The following is a 23,412-nucleotide window of genomic DNA, read 5'->3' on the forward strand; positions in this document are numbered from 1 at the left end:
ATCAAATTATTTTGTTCTAAATTAAAACAAAACCTAGACAGCAGAGGCTGGATAACTGTGTCTTGTGAAACAGTGCTAGAGGGCATAGAGTTCTCACTTTGCCTTAATCTGAAATGTTCTTGTTTAGAGTACTTCAAGGCTATTAATAGTCCTGCAGTTGTGGAAAAGAGGGTAGATTCTGTTCACAAGCAGTCACTTTTTCAGTTGTTTATACTAGTGGAAGCTAGCTCGATGCTTGTGTTTCACTGCATTAATGACTGGAAGCTTTTAAGTTTTCTTAAAAATGTTTCCTACTTATTTTAGAGAAGTTGCACAAGAGGAGGCTGCTTTAAAAGCAGTGGTTCTTTTGCTTTTTAATGGAAATAAAGCTAGAGCCCTAACATGAACAAAAAACTTACCAAACATGTTAGGCCCTAGCACTTAAGTCTGCTAGAAAAAGGAAGTAGGGGCATTTTCCTAGATGTTTCAAAAATGCTCCCTCCTGTTACTACACACAGAAAAAGTACTGTGATTTTGGACACCCATTCAAGCACTACATCCTTGCAACAGTGATCACTCACTACTTAACCCAGTAAGAAAACATTTAACCCTTGATTATACTCTGCACATTTTCCATAATTTTTTTCTAAGCTTAGATGTATATTTCTGCATATATTTCAGTGAACTGAACTCCTGCACAGGTGCTGGGGTTATCACCCTGAATTGGAAGGGGAGAAGTAGGAGCTATAAACAGTGAACCTTATTCATAGGACTGGTTACTTTTAGAAGTTCTGGGTACACTGGAGTCTCATTCTTCACACTTGGCTGTGGCTGTACAAAAACATTTAAATGGAGCAGTTCCATTATGTCTTCAACAGGGCCAGTTACCTTCAAAGCAGACTGTGCTCCCCCAGATGGACAACACTGACATCAAAACTTTCAGCAGATTCAGCTCAAACCATGGTTTGAACTCTCACACAAAAACAATGCTGAAAATTAATCAATATACTGATAGTGTAGTTTAGTTCAAGAGTAGTCGATACAGACAGCTGGTAGAATCAACTTTATTTACAGAATGTTACTGGGAAAGTGTCAAGTTAAAAAAGTATGAAAACAATCTTACAAGGACAAGCTGGTGATTGCATGTTTTACACAGATTGTTTTAGGAACCCACTAGAAGTATGGGTGACCCCCAACAGATTCCACATGGGAGATATCAGCTTGCTATTTCTGTACAACATTGTCTCTGCTGGACTGAAAAAACCCCACCACAGCATGCTGGCAATTGTTACAATACAGGCAAGAAATTTTTTTTTTTCTGCTGCTGGTTTTGCGTTCAGGGGGACCTAAGAACAAGTTTGTGAGAATTCTGGTTTTGCCTTCACCTTTAAAAAAAGAGCACAATGGCCTAAGCTAGATAGAAGACATGACAGCAGTACTAGACTCAACACAAGTGAAAAAAGTGAAGTGAGGAACCATGCAGTAAAAGGACGGAAGAGAACATTTAACTGTTCAGGAACGTGAGACAGGCTTAAAAAGGAACATAGTATTTTAAAACCAAATATACACAGTAAGATCACAAAACTACCCCATCCTCCTCCTTTCAAGCCACAGAACAAGACTCCAAAGTCAAGTTTCACAGTAATTGCATCAGTAGATGCACACTCGATTGAGGACAGCTCTTGGGACTCCCTTTGACAAACAGAACTGAAGGCAGTACAGAACATACCACAGCTATGACTGAGGAGTTGAAGGGTGAGGATTCAAAGGCTCCATTTTGATAACCTTTAGTAACTGGTTTGAAAAATTGAAACAAGGAAGATACTGCAGCTAAACAAGGACCAGCACCAGCCCTCTTGAAAGAGCAAGACCAGTAGGTACCTACAGTCTGTTTGCTTATGGCAGACTGAAGATCTGGCTTTGTCATTACTGTATCAGGTCCCATCCTCAAGGCTGTTTGAAGACTAAACAATTCTCTTATTTGGTGTCAAGAGTCATACAAACACTCAGACCTTTGTTACACAGACAGCAGGATGTGGGCTTCTTACTTTGAAACTTTAGCTACGCTGAGTGCACAGTACATGACCAAAGAATGTGAGAGGGAAACCTAGAGGAGATGAGCAGCAAGAAAAGGCAAAGCAACTTTATCCTGTTCACTCACACTTAGGATATGCAACTTTAATCTTAAAGAAAGTCCCACACGTACAATGGAGAAAGATCCAAACCATAGGCACAACTAAAGCTCAACTGTTAACCAGCTACTCTTTATGTACAGCTGTATAGATTCAAAAAGGCTATTCTATGTGTATATATACAAAAGATTGTTTATACACAAGTCTGTACACAAGGGTCTATACAGTTTAGTTTTCTGCGGGAGGAATCCTTAGCTGCTACCTCTACACTAGAGAATATCAGCACTTCATTCACATATCTTACAAAAAAACAAAAAAAAATAGACACTTCCAGGATTAAACTGGCTTTGTCTTGCATCTAAATTTCTTCAGGCTTCACTACTCAAGCCATAATGGATCCTTTAGTCTTGATGCAGACATGAGACCAGGACAGGTGCCATGTGCTTTAGTCTCTCAAAAAGAAGTGTTGCACAGAGTGCTGAAAAATAAAGCCCCAAAAAACCCAAACAGAGGTGAAGTCCTGACTACAGACATTTTTATCCAGTCTAAAGAATCGTAAGTGTTCCACCCAGTGGTCACCATTCACTGCCGGTATTCCAGTTCATCTACACTGATGACTTTGGATGGCATGGAAGGGAGAGGCTGCTGCAGGACATCTGAACCAAACCATTTTGCAAGGCCAATGGGGGAGCCACTTCTCTGGCTGGGGCGATGGTCAAGCTGTGTGTGCCCATGAGATAATCCAGTCCGAGGCAGCACATTTTGAGGGGTTGTTTGCACACCAGTGGGTGATCCCTGTGCTCCAGTGCCTGTGAAGCGTAAGGGGTGGAATAATACATTCACCGAACATTGATATCTGCCCTAGAACAATCACCTGAAAGCATGCAAGCTGAATGTGGCTTTTATGCTTTTCATTCCGTTAGCCCTGGCAAATCCAGGCCCCACATGTTTATTCTCATTAGCACTACCATAAACTGCCTCACACTGCCAGTTCTGGACATAGCATCATTCAGGTTTTAACTGGAAGGCCAGCATCAAATAGCATTTTATTTGAGATAGTGTGTGGCCTCTCACCCAGCAAGGAAAGACAGACTGCATACATACTGCAAAAGGCAGATCTCTCAATAGCAACATTATCTTTAAACCAAATGCTTCGCTTAGACTTCCTTCTGGCGTAAGAGCCTGCAGAGGCCAAAACTGCTCCGATATTCATAATCATTGATCTTGTTAATTTAGATACCCACACAAAGTAGCTTCCTGTTAGCACAGTATACTGAAACAGCCCAACAAATATAGTACCTGGAGCAGGCCAGTCAGTGTTCAAAAAACTCACTCTCCTGTTTTATGTTTTAGCCTACCTGATCGCTGTAGTTGCTGTTGCATCATCGCTAGCTGCAAAGGTGTCCCAGAGCGTGGATTTAAGATGTGATGGCTTGCTGTTGGTAGTGGATAAAAAGGTTGGCCAAGGATGGGAGCAGATATTCCTTGCAAGTGGGACAGGTCCACTCCAGGAGGAAGCATACCTGTTGGATAAGAGTGAGGAAGCTTCTTAATTGATAAGCATAAGGAACTTACAAGAAAAACAAGCATTTGTACATTTAGATGGGTTGAGTTCATTGCCTGGTTTCAAAGGTAAGTGTTAGTGTAGTAAAGTGTTACTAGTAATGAGTATCAGTTCATGCTGTTCCTAACACAAAGTCAGTCTTACAGAGAACATGCATCAACTTCAAGGGAAAAAAAAAAGTATGGATTACCTGCTTGCAGCAGAGGAAGATGTTGCGGATGAACCCCCTGTGCCAGCATTCTCTGGACCAATCCTGGATGCAGTTGATGAGCAGGTCGTACAATTGGTACATGGGGAACAAGGGGTACTTGATGAACAGGACGAAGAAAAGGGCCTCCTGGTACTGGGGAGGCCATTGTAGGAGTCTTTCTACCAGCTGATTTAGGCCTGTAGTCTTGCTCTTTGGTGCAACGATTTGCTTGGGTAAGAGTTGTGGAACATGCAGAGCGTTGCAGTGCAGGTAGTTTGGTACCTAAGGTGGGCAAAGTTTCTTGATCTGCATTCTCCACAGAACTAGACAGTAGGTTATCTTTAGCTAGAATTGAATACAACTATTATAGTCCACAACTAGAGATTACACCTCATGAACATTACAGCTAATGGCTGGATTTGATAGCTAGATTCCAGGACTTGCTGAACTTTGGTCATATATTTTTAATAGTAAGCATCTATCTTTCCTGGATGCTTTTGACCAAATTATTTCAAAACAGTAATAAGGATGTAATTTGGAGTTGTGCCAGAAGTCTAGCCTGAAGTGGGGTTTTTGTTTTTGGGGTTTCCCCCCCCCCCCAGTTTAGATGTGTCTGGGGCTTACCAGCAGCCTTTATCTGACATCTGCTTAGCAAAATTTGGAACACTAAAGCACTTCAAGAAACTATTTCCACAGACCATTTAAAATCAGTTAGACAAAGCCTAAAATATCTTGGAATCATCTGCTACCAGTTGAGGTAACAGTAATAGCTGTAAGTGCTAAAAGGAAAAAAGAGAATCAACTGTATAGTACAAACTGCAAGCCACCTCTGCAATTACCCATACTGAAGTACAATGTCACCACAATTAGGCATGTTAATCTTACTGGGTCAGGCAGTTTATATTAAGCATTTCCTTTTAACAGCCACTTATACCAGTTAGGGTGACAAAATGCTTCCTTGACCTGCTACATTTAAGAGTTTAATTGGTCTCAGCTTTGATTGTTCAGTTCAGATGTCTCAAGAGGGCTATAAGTTGCTTGTATTCAGTTACTGGTGTGGAGAGGTATGGAAGTGTTACTGTTAATATGCTTGTTCATCAAGACCAGTTGCAAAGGAACAGTTTTAGTTCAGGCCTCTCAGTGTCACTATTGCTCACTGACAGATACAGAAAAAAGGGATTTAAACCCAACACTGCTGGAAGACTGCACTTGGAAGGGTTAAAGCTATGGAGAGGACAAGCTTCCTCTCCTTATAGGCTCATTTCTACGCCCTCCTCATCTCCACAAATTGGGAATGTCTAAAGTTAGCCTGGGTGTATTATGTGCTGGAAGCTCTTTGATTCTATTCCAAATGTCTTGTGTGTGTGTTATTTTAAAGCCATTACAATACCTTCATTTGGCCTCTGATTTTCATCTTTACCATCACTGACTTTCATTTTCCCAGAAACTGGCTCCTCTTTGCTCTTCTCCTTACTCTCATACATCTTGCGAATCACCGAGGTAGGTGTAAAAGAAGGAGACAGCTATATAGAACATAGTAAGAAGCAACACTTTACTCAGTGCTCATGATCTAGGCCACACTATCTTAGCTGTGGGTGGACACCAATTCCAGCACATCCTTTTCATTTAAGGCTCTTCTGAATCAGCCCACTGCGTGCCCATGACCTTAATTCACCTAATTTCATAGCTTTATTCTATAGTTTAAGCATTTCTCTTTAGCTTTTGCAGAAGTCCAATACCTTTATTAAAACCAGCAGATGTTCTCAAAGTTAGATGTACTTTAACAGGTTTGAAACAAAATAGATGAGCTGTATTTTAAGTTACAGCTCTTTCCTCTTTGCTATTGGTTCAGAACAACAGCTCAACAGAAGTTTGTATAGAACTGCCTTATCTGTATTAACTCAGGGCTGCTTGACCTGCAAAAGACTATTGCCTCATTTGTATTCCCACCCCCCCTTGAAGTTACATAGCATCTGTGGAAGCCACTTAACTGGTATACAAGCAAAAGTACTTGTTTGATATAGCAGCTGATGATCCACATCAGTACTTGCCTGCAGCCCAGGACTAGACTGAATTAACTGGAAAATTTAGATCAAAGCAACATTCTACATAGAACTGAAGGCAGTGAGGCAACAGCTTGGCTTGGAGGTTTTGTTTTCAAGTGACCCTGAAGCTCCTCAGTAATATTTCAGCCTACAACCAGTCACTTCATACCAGAAAATCTGTTCTCTCAAGTGGCTAATGGCTTTCAGCACTTGTCTTCTGAAAACTTAAGTACCAAAGTATGAGGACCTGAGTTTTCATAGTTATCTTCCACTGGTTTCAGAAGACCAGATCAAGATAATATTAATGGTGCTTCTTCAGTTTCAGATAAGCTAGTGGTCAGACTTTTCCAAAGTGAAGACGTTCAGTTAAGTGTGAAGCCTAATTTGTTCTTGTATCACGTGGCCACTGATATAATGTGAACACGATCAACTCCTCTACAGCCTCCCTTTCTCCCATCAACTACAATTGCTATAATCTAGTTACAGCGCACACTTTTACAGCTTTTCCTACAATCATTACACATTAGGTACTGACCATGCTAGTAATGGATGCTATAGGGGCTGGAGAAGATGCATTCCCTCTGTGTCCTGGCACAGGTGATTTAGTCACTCGCTGCTGCCTGTTAACAGATAGGAAGTTAGTAAGAAGCAGCTCTGCTCTCAGCATAGACTGAAAGACAGGATTGCCAAGACCAATACAAGTCTGAGTGACAAGTATCTAGTGAAACAGCACATTGAAAAAGTCAGTGTACCCCTTCAATTTTGCAGTCAGATACTCACCTGTTTCTGTAGCCATCTCTGCTTTTGTCCATTTGTGGTTTACCAAAGCCATGCTGATAGAAGTTTGCTGCCTGTATGGCCAAGTCATGTGGTAATGCCAGTCCCTCTAGTGTAGCTTGCTGTATTTCCAAGGGACTCATCTGAAGTAAGAGTTGTATAAAAAAACCCCACACAAGTCAGAGGTTGCATTTTGGTTGTTTTGGGGTTTTTTTTTGTTTGTTTGTTTTTTTTTTAAAGATACTGAACATTTACTGCTATAGCTACTAATGTCTTCAAAGTAAGCTGCCCACCAACAGCTATCATTTTTACTGACAGGCAACAGAAGTCTCAAAGAGTCTTGTACTTGAGGTACTAAGATGCATCCAACTGCAATGACATTTTGCAACTGTACTAAATTAGACTTTGCATCCTCAAACTCAGAGTAAACTTAAGCACAAACATCTGAATACAACAGCTAAGTATGTTTCCACAAGTTAGTTCTAGAGCACAGAATATAAAAAGATGAATACACATTAAGCAAAAAGTATTTAATCTAACCTGTGCAGCAACTGGACTCATGGGCTTCCTTACACCTGGAAATGGGTCACCAAGCAATTGCTGAGAACCTTGTCCAAAACCTAAAGAACATTCAACAGTTGTATTTAAAAGGACTAACAGTTTCTTTCAATATATACACACTGTACAACCCCAAGTTAAACAATTCCACATGAATTGAGGATTCTTGTGAAGACTCTCAGCTCGTCTCTGAAGTCTACACAGAGCTAGATCTCTTCCTTGACAATAGGCTGGAAAACTACCAGGAAGCTACTGGCAGTGCTTTGCAATACAAATGGCCAAGTAGTCCCTGAAAATTAGCTTACTATGCAGTAGCTGAGCACATTACTCCACACCAGAATTTACTGCGAAGTCTAGTTCATCCATCAGACATCTACATTTTTTGGAGATTAATGTAACATTACAGACTATTAAATTCAAATGCATCTTTCACTCAAGAAACAGACGCTGACCTAGTTGCCCACCAAGTGCCAGGAAGTTTTTATTGTCCTGCAAAGCATTCTTTAAAGCAAACTCAAGTAATAAAACAGAAAAAAACCCTGTTTTGCAACCAGTCTCACCAATGGGTGAAGATATTCTGTGGCGCAGATAATCCGCAGAAGCAGCTCGAGTTGGAAACACTGGTGGAATAGGGGGAGAAGGTGCTCTCTGTGTCAGTAGAGAGGCTGCAGGTTCCAAACCACCTATCAGGCCACTTAAGACATTTGATGAAGCAGGTCTGGTAATGGGTGGACCAAGAAGTTCCTAAGAATAAGCAATGAAAGAATGTTCAGCATACAGTCTATTTATACAAACTAGCTCATTTTACTACACTATAGGCTATGCTATTTATAGCAAGTTAGAGACAAGGCAGACTTGTGCAACTAGATACTGCAATTCTGAACTGCCCTTAGAATTAGGTACTTAACCAGATTTTTCATTTTCAAGTGTAAGCATGGGAAATAGCATGACAAGAAATTTCTAAGCAAGCTGAACTAGTTACTAGTTCTTTCTTCTCCATAGAGTTGCATCTGACTACTAATCCAATAACTGCCTTAAGTGTCTTATTTTAAGATAATTTGTTTTCCCACTGGCGATATGCTTTTAAGTTTTTCCTACCCCCACTAAGAAGTACCTGCAGAATATTCTTTGACAGAGGCTGGCCTGGCATCTCTGGAGGTGACATTAAGTGGCTCTCAAGGCTCTGCTAAGAAAATGAGAACACTGTAAATTAAATGTAGATACAAGCAGCATCAAACTCCTTAGAGACAATCCACATTTGTCTCAGTGACAGAAGTAATTTCACCTGTTCTGTTAGAAGCAGATGTTATGCATCAGCCCAATAAAACTCCAGTAAAGTTAAGGGCTGAGCTGGCTCACCAGATCTTGAACTAACTGTATGCCAACTAGCTATGTGCCTTATTCAAGTCTGAGTAAGATACATGAATTTACATAATTGCGTAAAACTGAGATGAAACATTGTGCCAAGCAGTCAACTCAAACTATGCACGAACTGAGAAGCGTTCATGTATTAGAGAAATTATTTAAGATATTCTTCTAGGCATCAAAATTGCCTGTCAGCGTAAAGGGAAAGATAGAAATGAAAACCTCAACTTAAGGCATGAAATCAGTCTGCAAATTTTCCACAGGGCAAATTTACATTCTTCACTATCTTTTAGTGAACTGGGATGAGGCTAGAAGTCCTTGGGCATAGTTCAGCAAGAAAAAACGGATGCTTATGGTGCCAAAAGTAGTTATTGATAGCTCCTGGGTCAAGCATGCTCTTTAGGCAGTTAGCAGCAGAATGAAATGTCACTCTAAAGCTTAGTATCATCTTCTAATATTAATCTTTCAGCTAACAAGCATCCAGTTTTATCTTGGTATAAATAATTTTTAAACCCAAGCATAAAAATACTAGATTGTGCACTGACATACCCCTATTAAAACAAAAATAAGTGAAGCAAGACATCTGAGCTTCAGGTGTTAGCTGTACCTGTACTACAAGCATTTTAACAGAGCTGCCTTTTAATAGCAGCACTAAGGCAACCATTTAACTAACACTAATGAGTCTTCCACAAAGAGTAGACTGAGGCTGTCTGTTAAATGAAGTCAACTCTTAACTCTGAACTGAAAAAGCCCCATTTTTAATTACTTCAGCTATGGGAAAATGGCCAAAGCACCTCCTGTACTTAATCCTGCAGGCAACAACATTCTAAATTTAAGCCCATATTTAATATCATGCTGCTGTATCCAGTCATGGCTCACATGTTACCAGACATTTCAGTTCATAGCTCATGTCTTAGCACAGTTCAGAAAAGCTGGGTGTCTGCTACTTACATTGACTTTGGGCTGTGAAGGTAGAGTCCCACTTGCCTTCATACTGCTGACTAGTTTGTTAAATGCAGTCATATCTCCATCTTTCTTTATCTGTCTGGAGCCAGTGACATTCAATGCTTCCTCCATTTGCTCGGCCATAAATGGAGTAGCAATTTTTCCCTCCTGATCCACTTTCAGGCCTTTCAGCCCAGCTTCAACTTCCTCCACTGAAAGTACAACTCCTGAATGTGCTGAGAAATAGAGAAATACTGGTAAACCATAGCTTTCTGTTTACAATTGAGCTCAATTCTTGTGCAGGTGTCAAATACAAGTTGTTTGAGAACGAGGAACAGCCAAAAACTTGTCTTCTGATATTCATACTAGCTGTCAAACCACATCTGACCTGTGTTTAGACTGATACTCTGATATCCAAATTCAGAGTATTGCCATGCGCAACTACAGGCATGTAAGACTCCACAAGAACCTGTTCAGGTTTCAACTGAAGTTCCTACTAGCTGTCATTTATCTCACAAGACATGTTGTTAACTATATTTTACAACTTCACTTGCTTTTAATAGAGACTATTCACCTGACAACTGAGTTTGTTCTTTTTCATTTGGGAAAGTTTAATTTATCTTTTACTCCAGGAGACCAGATGGTCTTACAGCCACAGTGTAAGCAATGTCAAATTGTTTGATGCCATCATAAGTAGAGAGAATACGTACCTGGAAAATTTAGATACTTCTGAGACTCAGTTACACACTTAGCTTGGTGTGCATGAAGTTTGAAGTAGATTTTTTTTTTGCTCAGAAATTAAAGCCACTATAGAAAGATTTCAATGGCATAACCAGAATAAGGTACAAGTGTTATTGAGCAGTACTTTTCTCCTGCATGGGTGTACATGAATACCTACTGGTGCCTGACATCAAGGCTAAACATGCTTTATGGACCAGCTAACACACGTCACAATATGACACCTTAAGAGAAAAGGAAGAAGAGACAGGAGCATGCCATGGGTTGCTGTAACAGATGTTGGCCCAAAGTAGTAAGATTTACTGGAAATCTGGGCAAGAAGATGGAGAAAAGAAACAATGATGTAGGCATGCAGTATGGAACATGAGAAAAAAATACAACGTTGGTGGAGAGGAACTGGTCTGAAAACTCCACAACACCTGAAGCATTTTACAGGAAAACAGAACCCACAGCAGGCACTTTTGAGTGAATGGAAGCTTCCCCACAATTTTTCATTCCTTCATCCTTTGTTTATGAGGATCAACATTTAAAAAGCTTTTAGTAGGAGCATCAGACTAAGCACAACACAGAAGACTTCTAGTTCTATTTAAGTCAAATTAAGGAAGGTCTTCATATGTTAGCTGACACTCCCTGCTCCCAGACTGGATGCTTAAGAATATTTGCAGTGCTTGGATGCTTTCCTTCCTAGCCATTTCACAGAAATCAGAGTAGCATTACTTTTTGTTCAGTCCAGTTTAAATGGCAATACATGCTGCTTGCCAAGGAGAAACCAATTTGGAATTAGACCTTGAGATTTCAAAGACCACATGCATTTTGTACCCTTCATGCATGCTGTGGGCCCGAACATGCAGATCCCTAACTTGGAGGTGCCCTTGAACATCAAGTTTAAAGTCAGCCCTGAACTCTTTAGAACAGCTGATGCTAGCAAAAGTGAATTCTAACAGACTAACTTCCCTGGAGTTCCACGATTCTAGCCAAGTTAGCATAGCTAAGACAAATCTGTTCCTATGTTGTAGCTTTATGTTAGTTATCTAATTAATGCGCTGAACAGCAAGCAGAGACCACTGTGCCTCAAGTGCTAGCAACAGTCTTGAGAAGTTCAAGTTTACAGTACGCACTTGAAAACAACTGACATCCTCAAGCCACTGTTCATCTTTTTAGGTACTGATACTTCATAGATCAATGTGATCCATTACAGACGCTTCAAGAATGACTTACACTAAGTTTTTGTTAAAGCCACAGTTTAAATGCCACAGTTTCAGAGCTGACATTACCAGTCTCCAGTATGAAAAACTTATGTGAATTCCATAGACAAAGCTGAAACTCAGATCAAGACTTGCATCATCTTAACTTATGATTACTGGCCAGTAAAGCTGTCTGATAGAGTCCTGATGTCATCCTGTGATTAGGATGAAAAGAATCAGTGATGCTACTGACACAACTGAGATCTGTTTTCAGTAGTGTAAGTAAACCTATAATACTTCCTACTCCTGGACTTGGCAGTTGAAGTTTCTAGAATACCAAGCCTCTTGCCTTGAGATACTGCATCACCAGAACTTGACAATATCTGAAGAGGCACTTACTGCTCTCTCTAAGCTTTTCCTTGTTGGCTGAAAGACTTGAGAGAAGAGGTTTTAAGTCCACTTTGGCTTTCTGTAGCATTTCTAGGATGTCCACTTTGTTTTCAGAGTGGTCTTCCAATGGAATGGGAGCAAAGTAGTTTCCAGAGTTCTGGCCAGGGGAGAGAATGGCTTGCTCTAGACCTGAAACAGTAAAACCAGGAGCACTACGACATCAGTTTACCCATCCAATGTCTCAAGATGAACATACACTGGTAACCAACTTCAATATGTCACTGAAAAGTTATGCCTCACACCCCTTGCCCAAGATCAGCTGGAAAGTCATCAGAAAGCATGACAAGAACATTTACAAAACAAAAAGAACTTAACTGCTGCTTACTCTAAGAGCTTCCAAAAGAATGTCAAGCGCTTAAAGTGTGGGAGAATTCACTATCCTAGGATAAAGCTTTATCTGCCATGTTCTTATTGAATGAGTAGGAAGAAATATGGAAGGACACTACCTCGCCCTGCATTGTCCTATAGTCTTACCTGCTAGCCTCTCCAGCTCCTCATGTGGTGTAGATCTCAAGCTGCTTGACGGACTTCCAGAACGACTAGGATTAGAAAACCACCTGCTGAACCTGCTGGCAGAAACTGAACCTTCCCCCAGCACATCCTCTATCATCTAGGTTAGGGGGAAAAAAAAATAAAATAAAATAACCTTAACAGAAGCAAGATCAGCTGTACTGTTGAGAAGCTGTACTGTGCAACCAAGATTCTCCTGCTACAGACAACTAGATGCTGCTCCCGGAGTTTCAAGACTTTGATCTGCTTTTTTTTTTTTCCTTCCAATATGGCAGCATTTGTGGAGTCAGTTAGCATAACCCATCATACATCTTTTATACCAAATATTTGTTCAGAGTAAAACTACCTGAAACAGCATAATCAAAGCATCCAAAGACCATTAACTGCATCTTTTAAAGCAGATGTGTCAAAGAAAAAGGCATTTTTTTCTTTTAATTTTAATGCCATTTTAATGCCACAAGAATTAAAACAAACTATAACAGCTAGTAATTCTGACAGATGGCTCAGGGCTGGTCCCTATCACTGTACAGAAGGAGTACTCTGATACACTGGATTGTCTGCAGTGGCGATTCAGTTCAGTTCCAGCACTGGCCGAAGACAGTGCAAACACTATCCCCTGACCTCCGAGCAACCCACAAGGGCTGGGGGAGAAGGCCAGCAACTAAGGCTTCCACTTCACATGCTGAACCATCCTGGGAATAAGAGGAAGGCAGCATTCTTCAAGCCAGAGCCTGCACCATCAGCAAAGCACTGGCAGCTAGTGCCTCCTGCCTCCAGGCAGAACAGAGTTCACTGAGCAGTACTTCATAGCATTAGTCTGTCAGAAGTCACTACAGTTTACAGCAACTGTTTAAGGCTTTTTAAGAATATTTGTAATGATTAGCAAACAGCCCATTATAAAATTTAAGCCAAACTAAATCTTTTCCCATCTTGCAAGATAGCATCCAATTAAAAGCCCACTCAATAGGCACAGATGCAGTTTCACCATGCAGCACATTTACTTTTAGACAAAAGTAAGAACAGCTTCTTTATGCCAGAGAAGCTGTTTTCTATGAAACAAGGGGCACTCAATACTATTTACAATAGCAAAAAAACCCCATAGTGTTGATCTATTTGGCTTTGATTTTTAAATCTAACATGTTAGAACAATTAAGACTATGTCAGGAAATGTACAGATCTACTACGAACACTTGTCACAGACACGTCACCAATAAAAAGAATTAATATTATAATACATTTGACTAGTCCAAAACTCATTTTTGACAAGTTACAACATTTGCCTACTAAAGTTTCATCAGCAGATATTTTGTGACTTGAGAATTCCCTGCTTCTGAAAGGAGTCACCATTTTGCAGAAATGCTGAAAATCAGATTGTCAAGTCAAGACTTGATCATTTATATCTTCTACAGGGAAAACAAACTCTCCACTACGTACTTGTCAAATTACTGCCACTGTATGATGAGCCTTTTTTAACACAAGCAGCTTTTCCACATTAAAGACTAGGTCAGGATTTATTTTTTGTAAACCTTAATATTTCTAAACCATATCAGGTCTGTTTCTTTGCTGTCAGAATAAAAATTTTTTTAAACACATTTATGTCTTGACAACACTAAGCCCTTTTACTCAAATTCCATCTACTCAGTTATACCATCTAGAATAGGAAGAAAAGCTACTAGCTACTCCTGACTAGTGTAGGAGAGGTCAGAATAGAAACATCATCAGTTTATGAGTTAGGCCCATACTTAGTCAGTACTTGCTGGACCACGTTACCCCTTCCTGTGGTGAAAGAGCACGCTAAGGTGCAGTTACAGCTTTCAGACTGAAAAATCAGGGAGTGCCAGCCATTCCCTATACCTCTAGAGACCAGAGGTTCAAGAACTGCGCGGTACCAACCGAAGTACCAGAATCCCCATCAAATCATGGCTGGAGGTAAAAATCCACTATTGGAAGAGACTTGCGGTATAAGCATCAGTCTTTCTTCATAGTCATGTTACTAGCTCCTAGGTATCCGCAGCATCCCACATCTGACCTGGGTTACACAGAGTATCTACTAGTCACATCAACACTGTTCAAACATGCTTTTGACTACATTAGTAGTCTACGTTTGTTCTTCCAACTCAGCAGCAGTAGCCCTAAACAACAAAATTAACCACTATACAGAAGTTTAACTATTAAAGATTCAAACCTTCTCGGACATAGAACCTTTCAACCACATTACTGGTATTGATAATGATGCAACTATCTCTCAGAGCCAGTATTCATCAGGCATCTGTCTCCAGGCTTACTGCCTTCCAGGAAGTTTGCACAAAACATCTATTTGCTGTGATTCCCAAACTTAGATACAAAAGGTTGTTTCCAGCTATACTAAATTTGTACAGTTAATATTCTCTGATCTTATCTGTAATACTTCCAAAGAAGATCTATCCAGGATGCTGGTTTTTAAGCCTTCAAGTAACGATCAAAAGAAAGCAAGAATCATCAGCTGACTTGCCTCATACACTTTCTTTGGGGATAGAGCCAGTCCCAGGTATATAGCACTTTAGAAGTAACACCCTAATACTCCAAAGCTAAATCTCTGCAAATTCATCAGACTGACACACAGCATAAAGCTACTTTCACAAAGCAAGAAGCTTTAGTTTTCACTCAACACAGCAGCAACCAAATGCTTCTCATGAAAACAGCCAGTCTTTAAAGAGACAAACAAAAAAAAAAATACCAAAAACCTCACCGAAGCCAGGCCTGGAACACTTTTATCCAAGTTAAAGAACTCATTGAAGTCAAACTCTCCTGGAGCTGGTTCTTGTAAAACTGCTTCCCTAGGAACTTCTTGATCTGTTGGAGTTTCACTGGCAAGGACAGTTTGCACTTCATCCTCTTCTGCCACTCCACCATTGCATTCTACCCCTTAAAAAGAAGGCCAAGTTATTGCCAAATCGCTGAACTTGACTATTTCCTGTGGGAACAGTGCCTAAATGTCAATGCATTTGCCTAGGAATCGGAAGTACAGGACCAGTTACCTAGCCACCTACGTGGTATTTCTTCAATTATCTTGTGCTGGTTGCAGTCTACTACAGGAGAAATAAGCACCCACTGTAACTCCTGGCACAGAGCTTCTAGTTGTAATTAAGACTGCCTGCTTCAAGAAAGTAAGAATTGCAATTTGAATCCTGCATAAAAAAACGCATCTTGATCAACCCAGAAAGCACACAGAACGTATCAGATGTTACGTCACACCAAGCAGATACAGATGTTCAGTTAACAGCTGCTGCTGTTTTTCCATTAAGAATCCTTTGGCAGCTCCTGCTTTCTTCCTAGGTGCCCCAGAGAGCAGACTCTTTGGAAGCTGGTACTTTACATGAGTTCTTTATATTGTCAACATATGACAAAAACCACTCCTACTCCCACAGCAGGAGCAAAGCACGTATCATTTTGAAGACTCTTCAAGCTTGCATGAGTGCTGCAAAAAAAACCACCCTGTGACGTGACTACAAACTTAGTATGCTTGAATTTTTACTACATTTTACTTCGGTGAGTACACAATTAAACCTGAATTCTTCAGGTTTACATTGTCCACCTGCAGAATTTCTAGCATTTAGAAGTCATCTCTACTGCCTCAGAGAAGTTTATACCGCAGCTTTTGCGGTGGTAATAATTGTAAACTTGAAGTCCAATGACTGCAGACAAATTTAGACAGTCTCCAAACTCAGCTTAAAGCTGTATTACTGGCAGCTGAATGTCTAACTCTGTGTTCCTAATGTTGGTATTATTACAAAAAATTATTTCAAGTACCTCAGAGCATCAGCTTAGTTTAAACAAGCCTTTAGCACCCAGCAGGATGCAGAAATGGACAAGAACCTTTTAATGGCCTACAAACTCCTGAGATGAGTCAATATCCATACAAGGTTTTTTCCCCCCCGCAGCCTCTCAGCCCTGCCTTCCTTTTGGAAAAAAGGTAGTATTTTATTAAAGGTATATGCAGTCTGAAAAATCAGTTACAGGCCTTATATCTTGTGCTTCAGGATGACCAAAAGCTATGCAAGTTTAAAATAAAGGCTAGTAAACTGCATTATTCTTTACACTTGCCTAGATCTATAACAGTCACCCCTCTATCCAGCAACACACCATCATAGCAGACAAGCAAAGCTTTTCTCAGATGTGCCATTACCTTCTTTTAGTGAGGCTGTGCGTCGTCTTGTACGTTTTCTCCCTTTGTGATCCTCCTCCAAAATTTTATCATCAAAACCTGTGAGCTCAATGGTTTCAGACTGACTTGTAGGACCAGCAGAGAACCACTCAGGTTCCTCTTCAGTGTAAGAGTCATTCCTCCTTCGCTCCCCAAAGACACGTTTGCTGTCACCAAATTCTCTCTGAAGTGGGATATTAAAAGCATTAACTGTAAACTGCTCTTTCTTAAGATACCTCCCTGACCACCAAAGCAAATGACCACCTCCTCACATTTTTTTTTTTTTTTTTTAAGGTTTACATACACACTCTGCATGCTCAGCAAGCCTTTAAATTTTAGGCTTCACAGTTAAATTTCTGCTTCATTACACTGAAGGCTATTGGTCTGCAAGAGCCTGTATAAAATCAGTGTTGTATCCCAAGTGGCAGGCTAGTGGCTCCTCTTTTTTAAAAAAAACCCAAAAATTAAAAAAAAAAAAGCCTGAAAATGGAAAACTTCCATCGGCTGAGGTTAAAGACAATGCTTGCTGACAACTGCTTGGTCAAGAACTAAAAATTATCTGTAACACTTTTGAGTATCTTGCTATTAAGCCTACCACAGGTAAGGTTTGAGAGATGCACAGTATTAGATGCATGCCATTTGAGCTGTCCAAAGGATTGAAAACTAAGTTTTTGAAGCACCAAGTGCTCACCCTTTACACCATAAAGGTGCTTTTAAGAAGCAATTGCCCACTTGCATGGAACACTTAACTACTGTATGCAGTGAACTTGCCCCCGTTGCTTTTAGTGCAGCATCCCAAACTTCCAATTTAATATTCAATCAAGAAAAGAAAGAACAAACCCTGAAGCGTTTATCTTTGTAGTCCCTCTCACGATCTCGGTCTCTTGCATCTCTAGAATCACGTAATTCTTTTTCACCACCTCGGTGGTCTTTATCAAAGTTACGAGAAGAGATAATTCTTCCACTGCCAATCCTACGGCCACCAATAACACGGACACCATCATTCTCCTTTTCTAAGGGGCTCCCTGCTTGACGTGAGCTAATCGCTGCAGTTACATGACAGCCACCTCCAAAGCTTCGCCTTTGTGGACTTAAGATTACATCCAAGTCATCTTCTTTTACTCGCTCTCTTGGATCTACAAGTCAAAGACCACATGAAAAGCACTGAATTTAATGTCTTAATAAATGAGAGTTAACTGTATAATAGCCTTCTGTTCCATAGCCTTGCTGCTATCCCACAGCTTTTTGAAGGAAAAGACTCAATTTATTTTGGCAAAAACTTATCTGAGACCATAGGAAGTACAGAGGGAAAAAAAAAAATTTACAGCTGGATATTGAGAAATCATTGTGGTTTCCCATGCAGGAAGTACCTGCTTTCCCACTATAGACCTTCTAAGTAACTCAGTCTTTAATTGTAGTGAAATTGTCTCCTGCACTTGCATTATTACGTATGTATTCACTATCAAATGGCAAGAATAGTGGGATATAACAACTGACTGCTAGCTATGTTTGTTTTTAGATAACCCAGAATACCATAAACTATAGTTGGAGCAGCCAAGACTTCCTTGACACTTAATTCTATGCAGTCAAACAATTTTCAAAAAGACTTTGTTTCGTCTCATTTGTGTCATCTCCAAGTGAAGGTTTTGCCAACAGCCTAGGCTCAGTTTTGAGTCTTGTGCTACAAAAACACACTTACCTACTATCCTACGCATAAGGGAAGTCCGATCCAAATCCAAATCTTTTTTAAAGCTTTCCACTGGTGAAGTTCTTCCTGAAGTCGGATATAAAGATGCATGCCACTTCTCTGGATCCCAGACACCATCACTACAAAAAAAATTTGCAGAATTGTTTGCTACTTGTACAGGTTGCTAGTCAGTAAGTTCTAGGTTTTCAGTAGCAGTACTATGATTTATTGAACTACAAGCAAAACACCTTCCATACCCAACTTCTAAATCTTTGCCTTTATCATCTCATACATGGCATTCTGGATCCCTTTGGCAATACTAAGGAAGTACAATACCCAGGCATCAAGATTACAAAAGGGACAACGTATGGACATGTTGTCCCACTAGTTACTGGAAGTTTGCCTGGTACACTGAAAAATAAGAGCACATGCTGCTGTTCCAAAGCATTCCAAAAATTTTACCACTTTACCATTCAGATTAATTTACTGTACAAGTAAGATACTGCTGTTCAGCAAACTTCAAAACACAAGCCAAGAACACTCTCCCCTTCATTTTTAAATGCAGTACACTGTCAACACGGGAGAGTAATCCATCAGGCGAGTCAGCTTGTTGCAACATGACCTAGTCAGTCTGTGCTATACAGCCATCTATATTCTTTGTAGTTTTTCCTGCAAGTCTATAAGATTTTCTTGTGTGAAGTCATCTTTCTGCTGGATCTCACATTATAATCTTTGGTCAGAGCACAACATTCTTAGCTAGAGTGTTAAGCCTCTCCTAGTAGATTACTACTTCCGAAAACACTGTCATACACTAAACTCTGGAGCACATATGTCCTTCATCAAAACAAGTCACTTCTTCGCTACAGATTTTTTTTAAATTTTAACTTATATTTTGAAACAATGTATATAGTTTTTTAATAATACAGAAAATACCTGTCATATTTTTCAGAAAGACAAGAAGGTCTTCGCTTAGAGTAGGGACGCTCTTTAATATCCAGCAGTTCCTCCTAGAAAAAGCAAGAAGTTAGTTCCAGCTCTTACCCAGACAAGATTCAAGTGACTCAATATCTATTCCAGACTGCCTGTTCAACTCTGTTTTAATTTGACAACCGAAGTTTACCAATATGTTGTTTCATTTCCTGTGAAATACTGTAGTGAAGACTTGCCATTAGACAGCAAGTTTATTTTTCAGTTCTTCTACCAGTGGCCACTAAGCAAACACTTCTTTGCAGCACTAAGCCTTACTAAGTCAGGTTCAGTCCTCATTAACACTTCAAAAGCTGTTCACATCATACATGTTTACCTATTCACTTCCCTGGACAGTTCAGCTTATAAGCAAGATAGGCATCATTGATAGTGGAGCTAGCAAGTTCTCGGGATGCAATCAGAATCGGTATGTTTAATGCTGTATAAGATTCAGTAGGTTAAAAAAACCAATACCACAATACCAGTTACTAATGTAGACCTGGAAACCCCAAACAAGCTTGCTATTTCTGACCACCACCCAAGATATCTCAATGTACGTTATCCAATTATCTACTCTACCCAACACCAAATTAATGCTGAGTGATTACTTCAGTCTTCCCACTTTCTATTAGCTTTCAAATACAGTCCTTAGTTTACTATTGCATTGCACAGCCCTGAGCAGTTAGTCATTTGATGCAGACTAATAATCAATCTAGTCACACTGCAGTTTGCTACATCTAAAAACCATTATCAATGGTGTGATCATCACTGTGTTGAATCATCATTAACTTGGCTGCAGCCACGATGCACATTTCTAATAAGACTTACTCTAGACTTCTCCCTGGACTACCTTTCTTCCATCCGCCTCACTCCCAACTGTACTGAATTCACTCAGAGCTGTGCAGGAATCAGTGGCAGCTGGAAGGATAAAGAAATCCCGACAGCAGATGCCATACATCGGCCAAACTGAAGAAGGAAGTCTCTACTTTTTTCACAAGAATACAATATCCTCTAGAGCTTTCACATCATTATCCCCATGTGAATAAAATAGTTTAATTAGCCACACAAGCTTGATACTTGGAAGTTTCCAGATAGCAGCTTGGTAGCTGGACAAAACCTTAACATGTACAAACACACACACGTGTTTGCAAACATCACCCTGTACTAGCCTTCAGCAAAAAGAGTTCCGTTAAAGGGAGGAAGCCTGGCCTCTCTGCCCACAGCTTCCCAAAATAAACTTTGATCTATGAGCAACATTAGCGCTGTAATACTATCATAGCCTGATGCAGATATTACAAGTATTAACAGCACTGTCCATCAACAGACTTGAAATGGACTGTTTTGCTGGCCACGAGAGGGAGTCCACAGACCCTCAGTCAGATCCTATTGCAATTTTGCCATTGAAGTGAGGAAAATTCGAATTGTTTCTTGGCTTTTGCTCAGTAGCTGTGCACCCCTGGAGCAACAGCTTCTACACAACTAGAAAAGACACAGCTTGGGACTATATAACACTCTCATAATAGAGAAGATTAACACTGACACTTCCAGAGCATGGTTTTGATTGTTTTTTGTTTTAATTCACACACTCGTACTTTAAGTGTGTGGGGGACAAGTGTGTTCAGCTGTTATTAAACAGTTTTACTCAAACAGTTTGTAAGGACTCATAGTATGAGAACTGCTTTCCTACTGGTAGTAAATGAATAGAAACTGTTAAAGGAAATCAGTCCCCTTTCCAAATCAGCAGCACATGTCCTGAAACAGCATTCCTCCCATCCCTAATTAATAGGAAACTGGATCATGAGAAAATTCCTTACAACACTGATTATACAAGCACCTTGGACCAGCTGTATTTCAGATGCTACTTGTAAAAAAACCACAACATATGATGCAAGATATTTTAACACAGATTAATTTCTGATGTTTCTTGACTTTAGACTCCTTCGAAACCAACAAGGAGACAAGACTAGGTGCCTTCTAGCATTAGTTCTGCAACTTCATCCTGATCAGAAGCTATAGGTACTGAATTCACAACACTGAAGCTACAAATGCATCAGTTCCAGTGTATGGCTACCGCCAGCACAACCCAAATACTGCCCCAAAAAGTAGGCAGAATTCGAAGCTACATTCAGTTATTACTCTTGAGAGGAGTCAGGCAAGACCAAACGAGTATAAATACTGCTTTTCCAGCAGAAGTTTAAAAAGACAGCTCCTCTCCTTCGCTTTGTAGTTAACTGAATAACAAGGTCTGAACAATATCACACTTTGCCTTTTAGAAGGTTAAGTGTAGGTATTTTCCAAGGACTTAGAGTATTATAAAGCCAAAATACTCCCATGCAAGTTTTGCCAATTCTGAAAGTACTTGGTTTATTGTTGATGTCTAGCCCTATCTCAACAGAACAGAGCCACAAAAATATTTTTTTTCTTTAAAAAAAAAAGTCTACTAGGAAGCTAACAGTTCAGAAATTCCTCAAGTAAGATAACATAGCCAGCAACAGTACACTGTCTCACCCTGTTCCGTACTTCAGGCCATTTGTTGCAAAGTATCTTAATAGATTTTCACAAAACAATGACCACCTGCTCCCACAGCTTCCAGTGATGGGACAATCAGCCACCATTAACGGCTCTCTAAAAGCACATTTCAGCAGCTCTACCAAAACCCCAAACAAAATTTGAACCTTAAACCCCACAGTGTTATCAAACTCACTTAGCACCGAAAGAATCTTTATTTGCAAGTTATTTAGTTGGTGTTCTTCCACTCATGCACATATTTAGGTATCACAGCTAAACAAAAGCATCTGCGTTAAAAGTTTTAACACTAAGCATCGGTTGGAGCAGTAAGTGCTTAGGCTTCCGGCAGCCACATAGAAGCACTTTTAAGATGCCAAAAAGCTTTTCTGTAAACACCTGAAAGACCTGGTGTGCTTTACGTTCCAAGGAATTGGCATCTACTGTAAGGCAATGTTTTGGTCAACTTAAAGGAACACTGCTAGAAACAGAACTAAAACTCTGAAGCGCAAGTACTTGATAAAGCTGGTAGAACAGCATACTTCAGCACCTACCATAACCTCTCCGACGCATGCTGTGAGGTGCTCCCGTGTTAAAGTAAGATGGTGGGAATCAAAAGTATATCAAGGATGGGACTGCAGAACCGCATGGTGTTGAACAAGCTGCTGGTTTTATCCCACTGTGCAAATCCTAATCCAGGCAAAGCCTTCCCAGCTCTGCCTCACGGCTTCTCTCCCGCGGGAGCCCCCACCTCCGCCTGGCCTCCGGGACCCCCAACTCCACGAATACTTTGTGGGAAAGAGGAAAAGGGGTGCAGGCCAACCTTTGTGTAGCGGTGCGGGTACTTCGTGGCAATTCTGTTCAGCTCCAGGAAAGCATCACCGTTCTCCGCCTCTGTCACAGCTCCTCTTTTATCCATGGCTCCTTCCAAGCCCCTGACCACGCACCTAGTTCAAGCAAACCCAAGCCGTCAGATCCCGGGACGCCCCCTCCCGCGGGTGCGCGCTTCCCCCCGCCGTGGCGGCCCGGCCCCGGCAGCACAGCCCCCCGCCGCAGGTACCCCAGCCGCAGCCCCCGGAGCCCAGCCCCGCTCCCCGGAGACGGCTCCAACCCCACGAAGGTCCTTCGGCAGCCGCGGCCGGGAGAGGGACCGGGAGGCGCCGGGACCCCCAGCGGCCCCGGACTGCCCTCGCGTGGCGGCGGCGCGGCCCGGCCGAGGCCTCGCTCCCGGCGCGCCGGGGCCGCGGGGCAGGGGGGCGGCGGGGCAGGTGACTCAGCGGATCCTCACCTGCCCCGGCGGCCCCGCCGTTCGTACTCACCGCGCCGGCGGCGGGTCTCCCCGCGGCGTTCCGCTGAAGGCCTCACCGCCGCCCGCGGCGTTTCCTGCTGTCGGCCACCGGCTCTGCTTCGCTCCTGCTCGCTCGCTTCACCGGCGGCACCCGGCGCCGCGCTCGCCGCCTCCGCGCCACACGCGCCCCGGGCCGGGCCGTCCCCCGCCCGCCTGGCTCCGGCCCCCTCCGCGCTGGCTCGCGCGCCCGCTCCCTATTCGCCCGACTCTGTCTCTCCTCAGCCGCCGTAACCGGGGCCTTCCGCTGCCCACCCGCACCCATTTAATGGCCCGCGCGCAGGCGCGG

General features: G+C 41.5%; 1 protein-coding gene across 5 annotated transcripts; it reads right to left on the minus strand.

Annotated features, from left to right (window-relative positions):
* Positions 1 to 1,029: 1,029 nt before the first annotated feature.
* EIF4ENIF1 (eukaryotic translation initiation factor 4E nuclear import factor 1) lies at positions 1,030 to 23,343 on the minus strand. Of its 5 annotated transcripts, none has more exons than XM_056344867.1 (19): positions 23,098 to 23,342; positions 22,602 to 22,725; positions 19,241 to 19,314; positions 18,320 to 18,447; positions 17,461 to 17,756; positions 16,603 to 16,804; positions 15,166 to 15,341; positions 12,402 to 12,537; positions 11,877 to 12,056; positions 9,562 to 9,791; positions 8,360 to 8,428; positions 7,806 to 7,989; positions 7,228 to 7,307; positions 6,691 to 6,830; positions 6,446 to 6,530; positions 5,256 to 5,388; positions 3,866 to 4,210; positions 3,470 to 3,634; positions 1,030 to 2,920 (listed from the first exon to the last, which is right to left on the minus strand). In XM_056344867.1, exons 2-19 carry the CDS (start codon positions 22,695 to 22,697, stop codon positions 2,694 to 2,696), a joined length of 2,946 nt encoding a protein of 981 aa, XP_056200842.1. In that variant the 5' UTR covers positions 22,698 to 22,725; positions 23,098 to 23,342; the 3' UTR covers positions 1,030 to 2,693. The 5 variants fall into 5 exon arrangements, with proteins under 5 accessions (XP_056200842.1, XP_056200869.1, XP_056200832.1 ...); XM_056344894.1 differs by having other exon boundaries at positions 3,866 to 3,928; positions 8,360 to 8,431; XM_056344857.1 differs by having other exon boundaries at positions 8,360 to 8,431.
* Between the last annotated feature and the right edge of the window lie 69 nt (positions 23,344 to 23,412).

This window comes from Falco biarmicus, chromosome 1, assembly GCF_023638135.1.
Source record: "Falco biarmicus isolate bFalBia1 chromosome 1, bFalBia1.pri, whole genome shotgun sequence".
In the NCBI taxonomy this organism is placed as follows: domain Eukaryota; kingdom Metazoa; phylum Chordata; class Aves; order Falconiformes; family Falconidae; genus Falco; species Falco biarmicus.

Excerpts from the sequence above, each read along its gene's own strand:
- EIF4ENIF1 (XM_056344857.1), bottom strand. The coding sequence starts at position 22,697 with ATGGATAAAAGAGGAGCTGTGACAGAGGCGGAGAACGGTGATGCTTTC. Across the intron at positions 17,757-18,319 it reads CCTTATGCGTAGGATAGTAG|ATCCAAGAGAGCGAGTAAAA; the intron begins GTAAGTGTGTTT and ends TTTGACTTGTAG. Across the intron at positions 16,805-17,460 it reads ACAAAGATAAACGCTTCAGG|AGAGAATTTGGTGACAGCAA; the intron begins GTTTGTTCTTTC and ends ATCCCACTTCAG.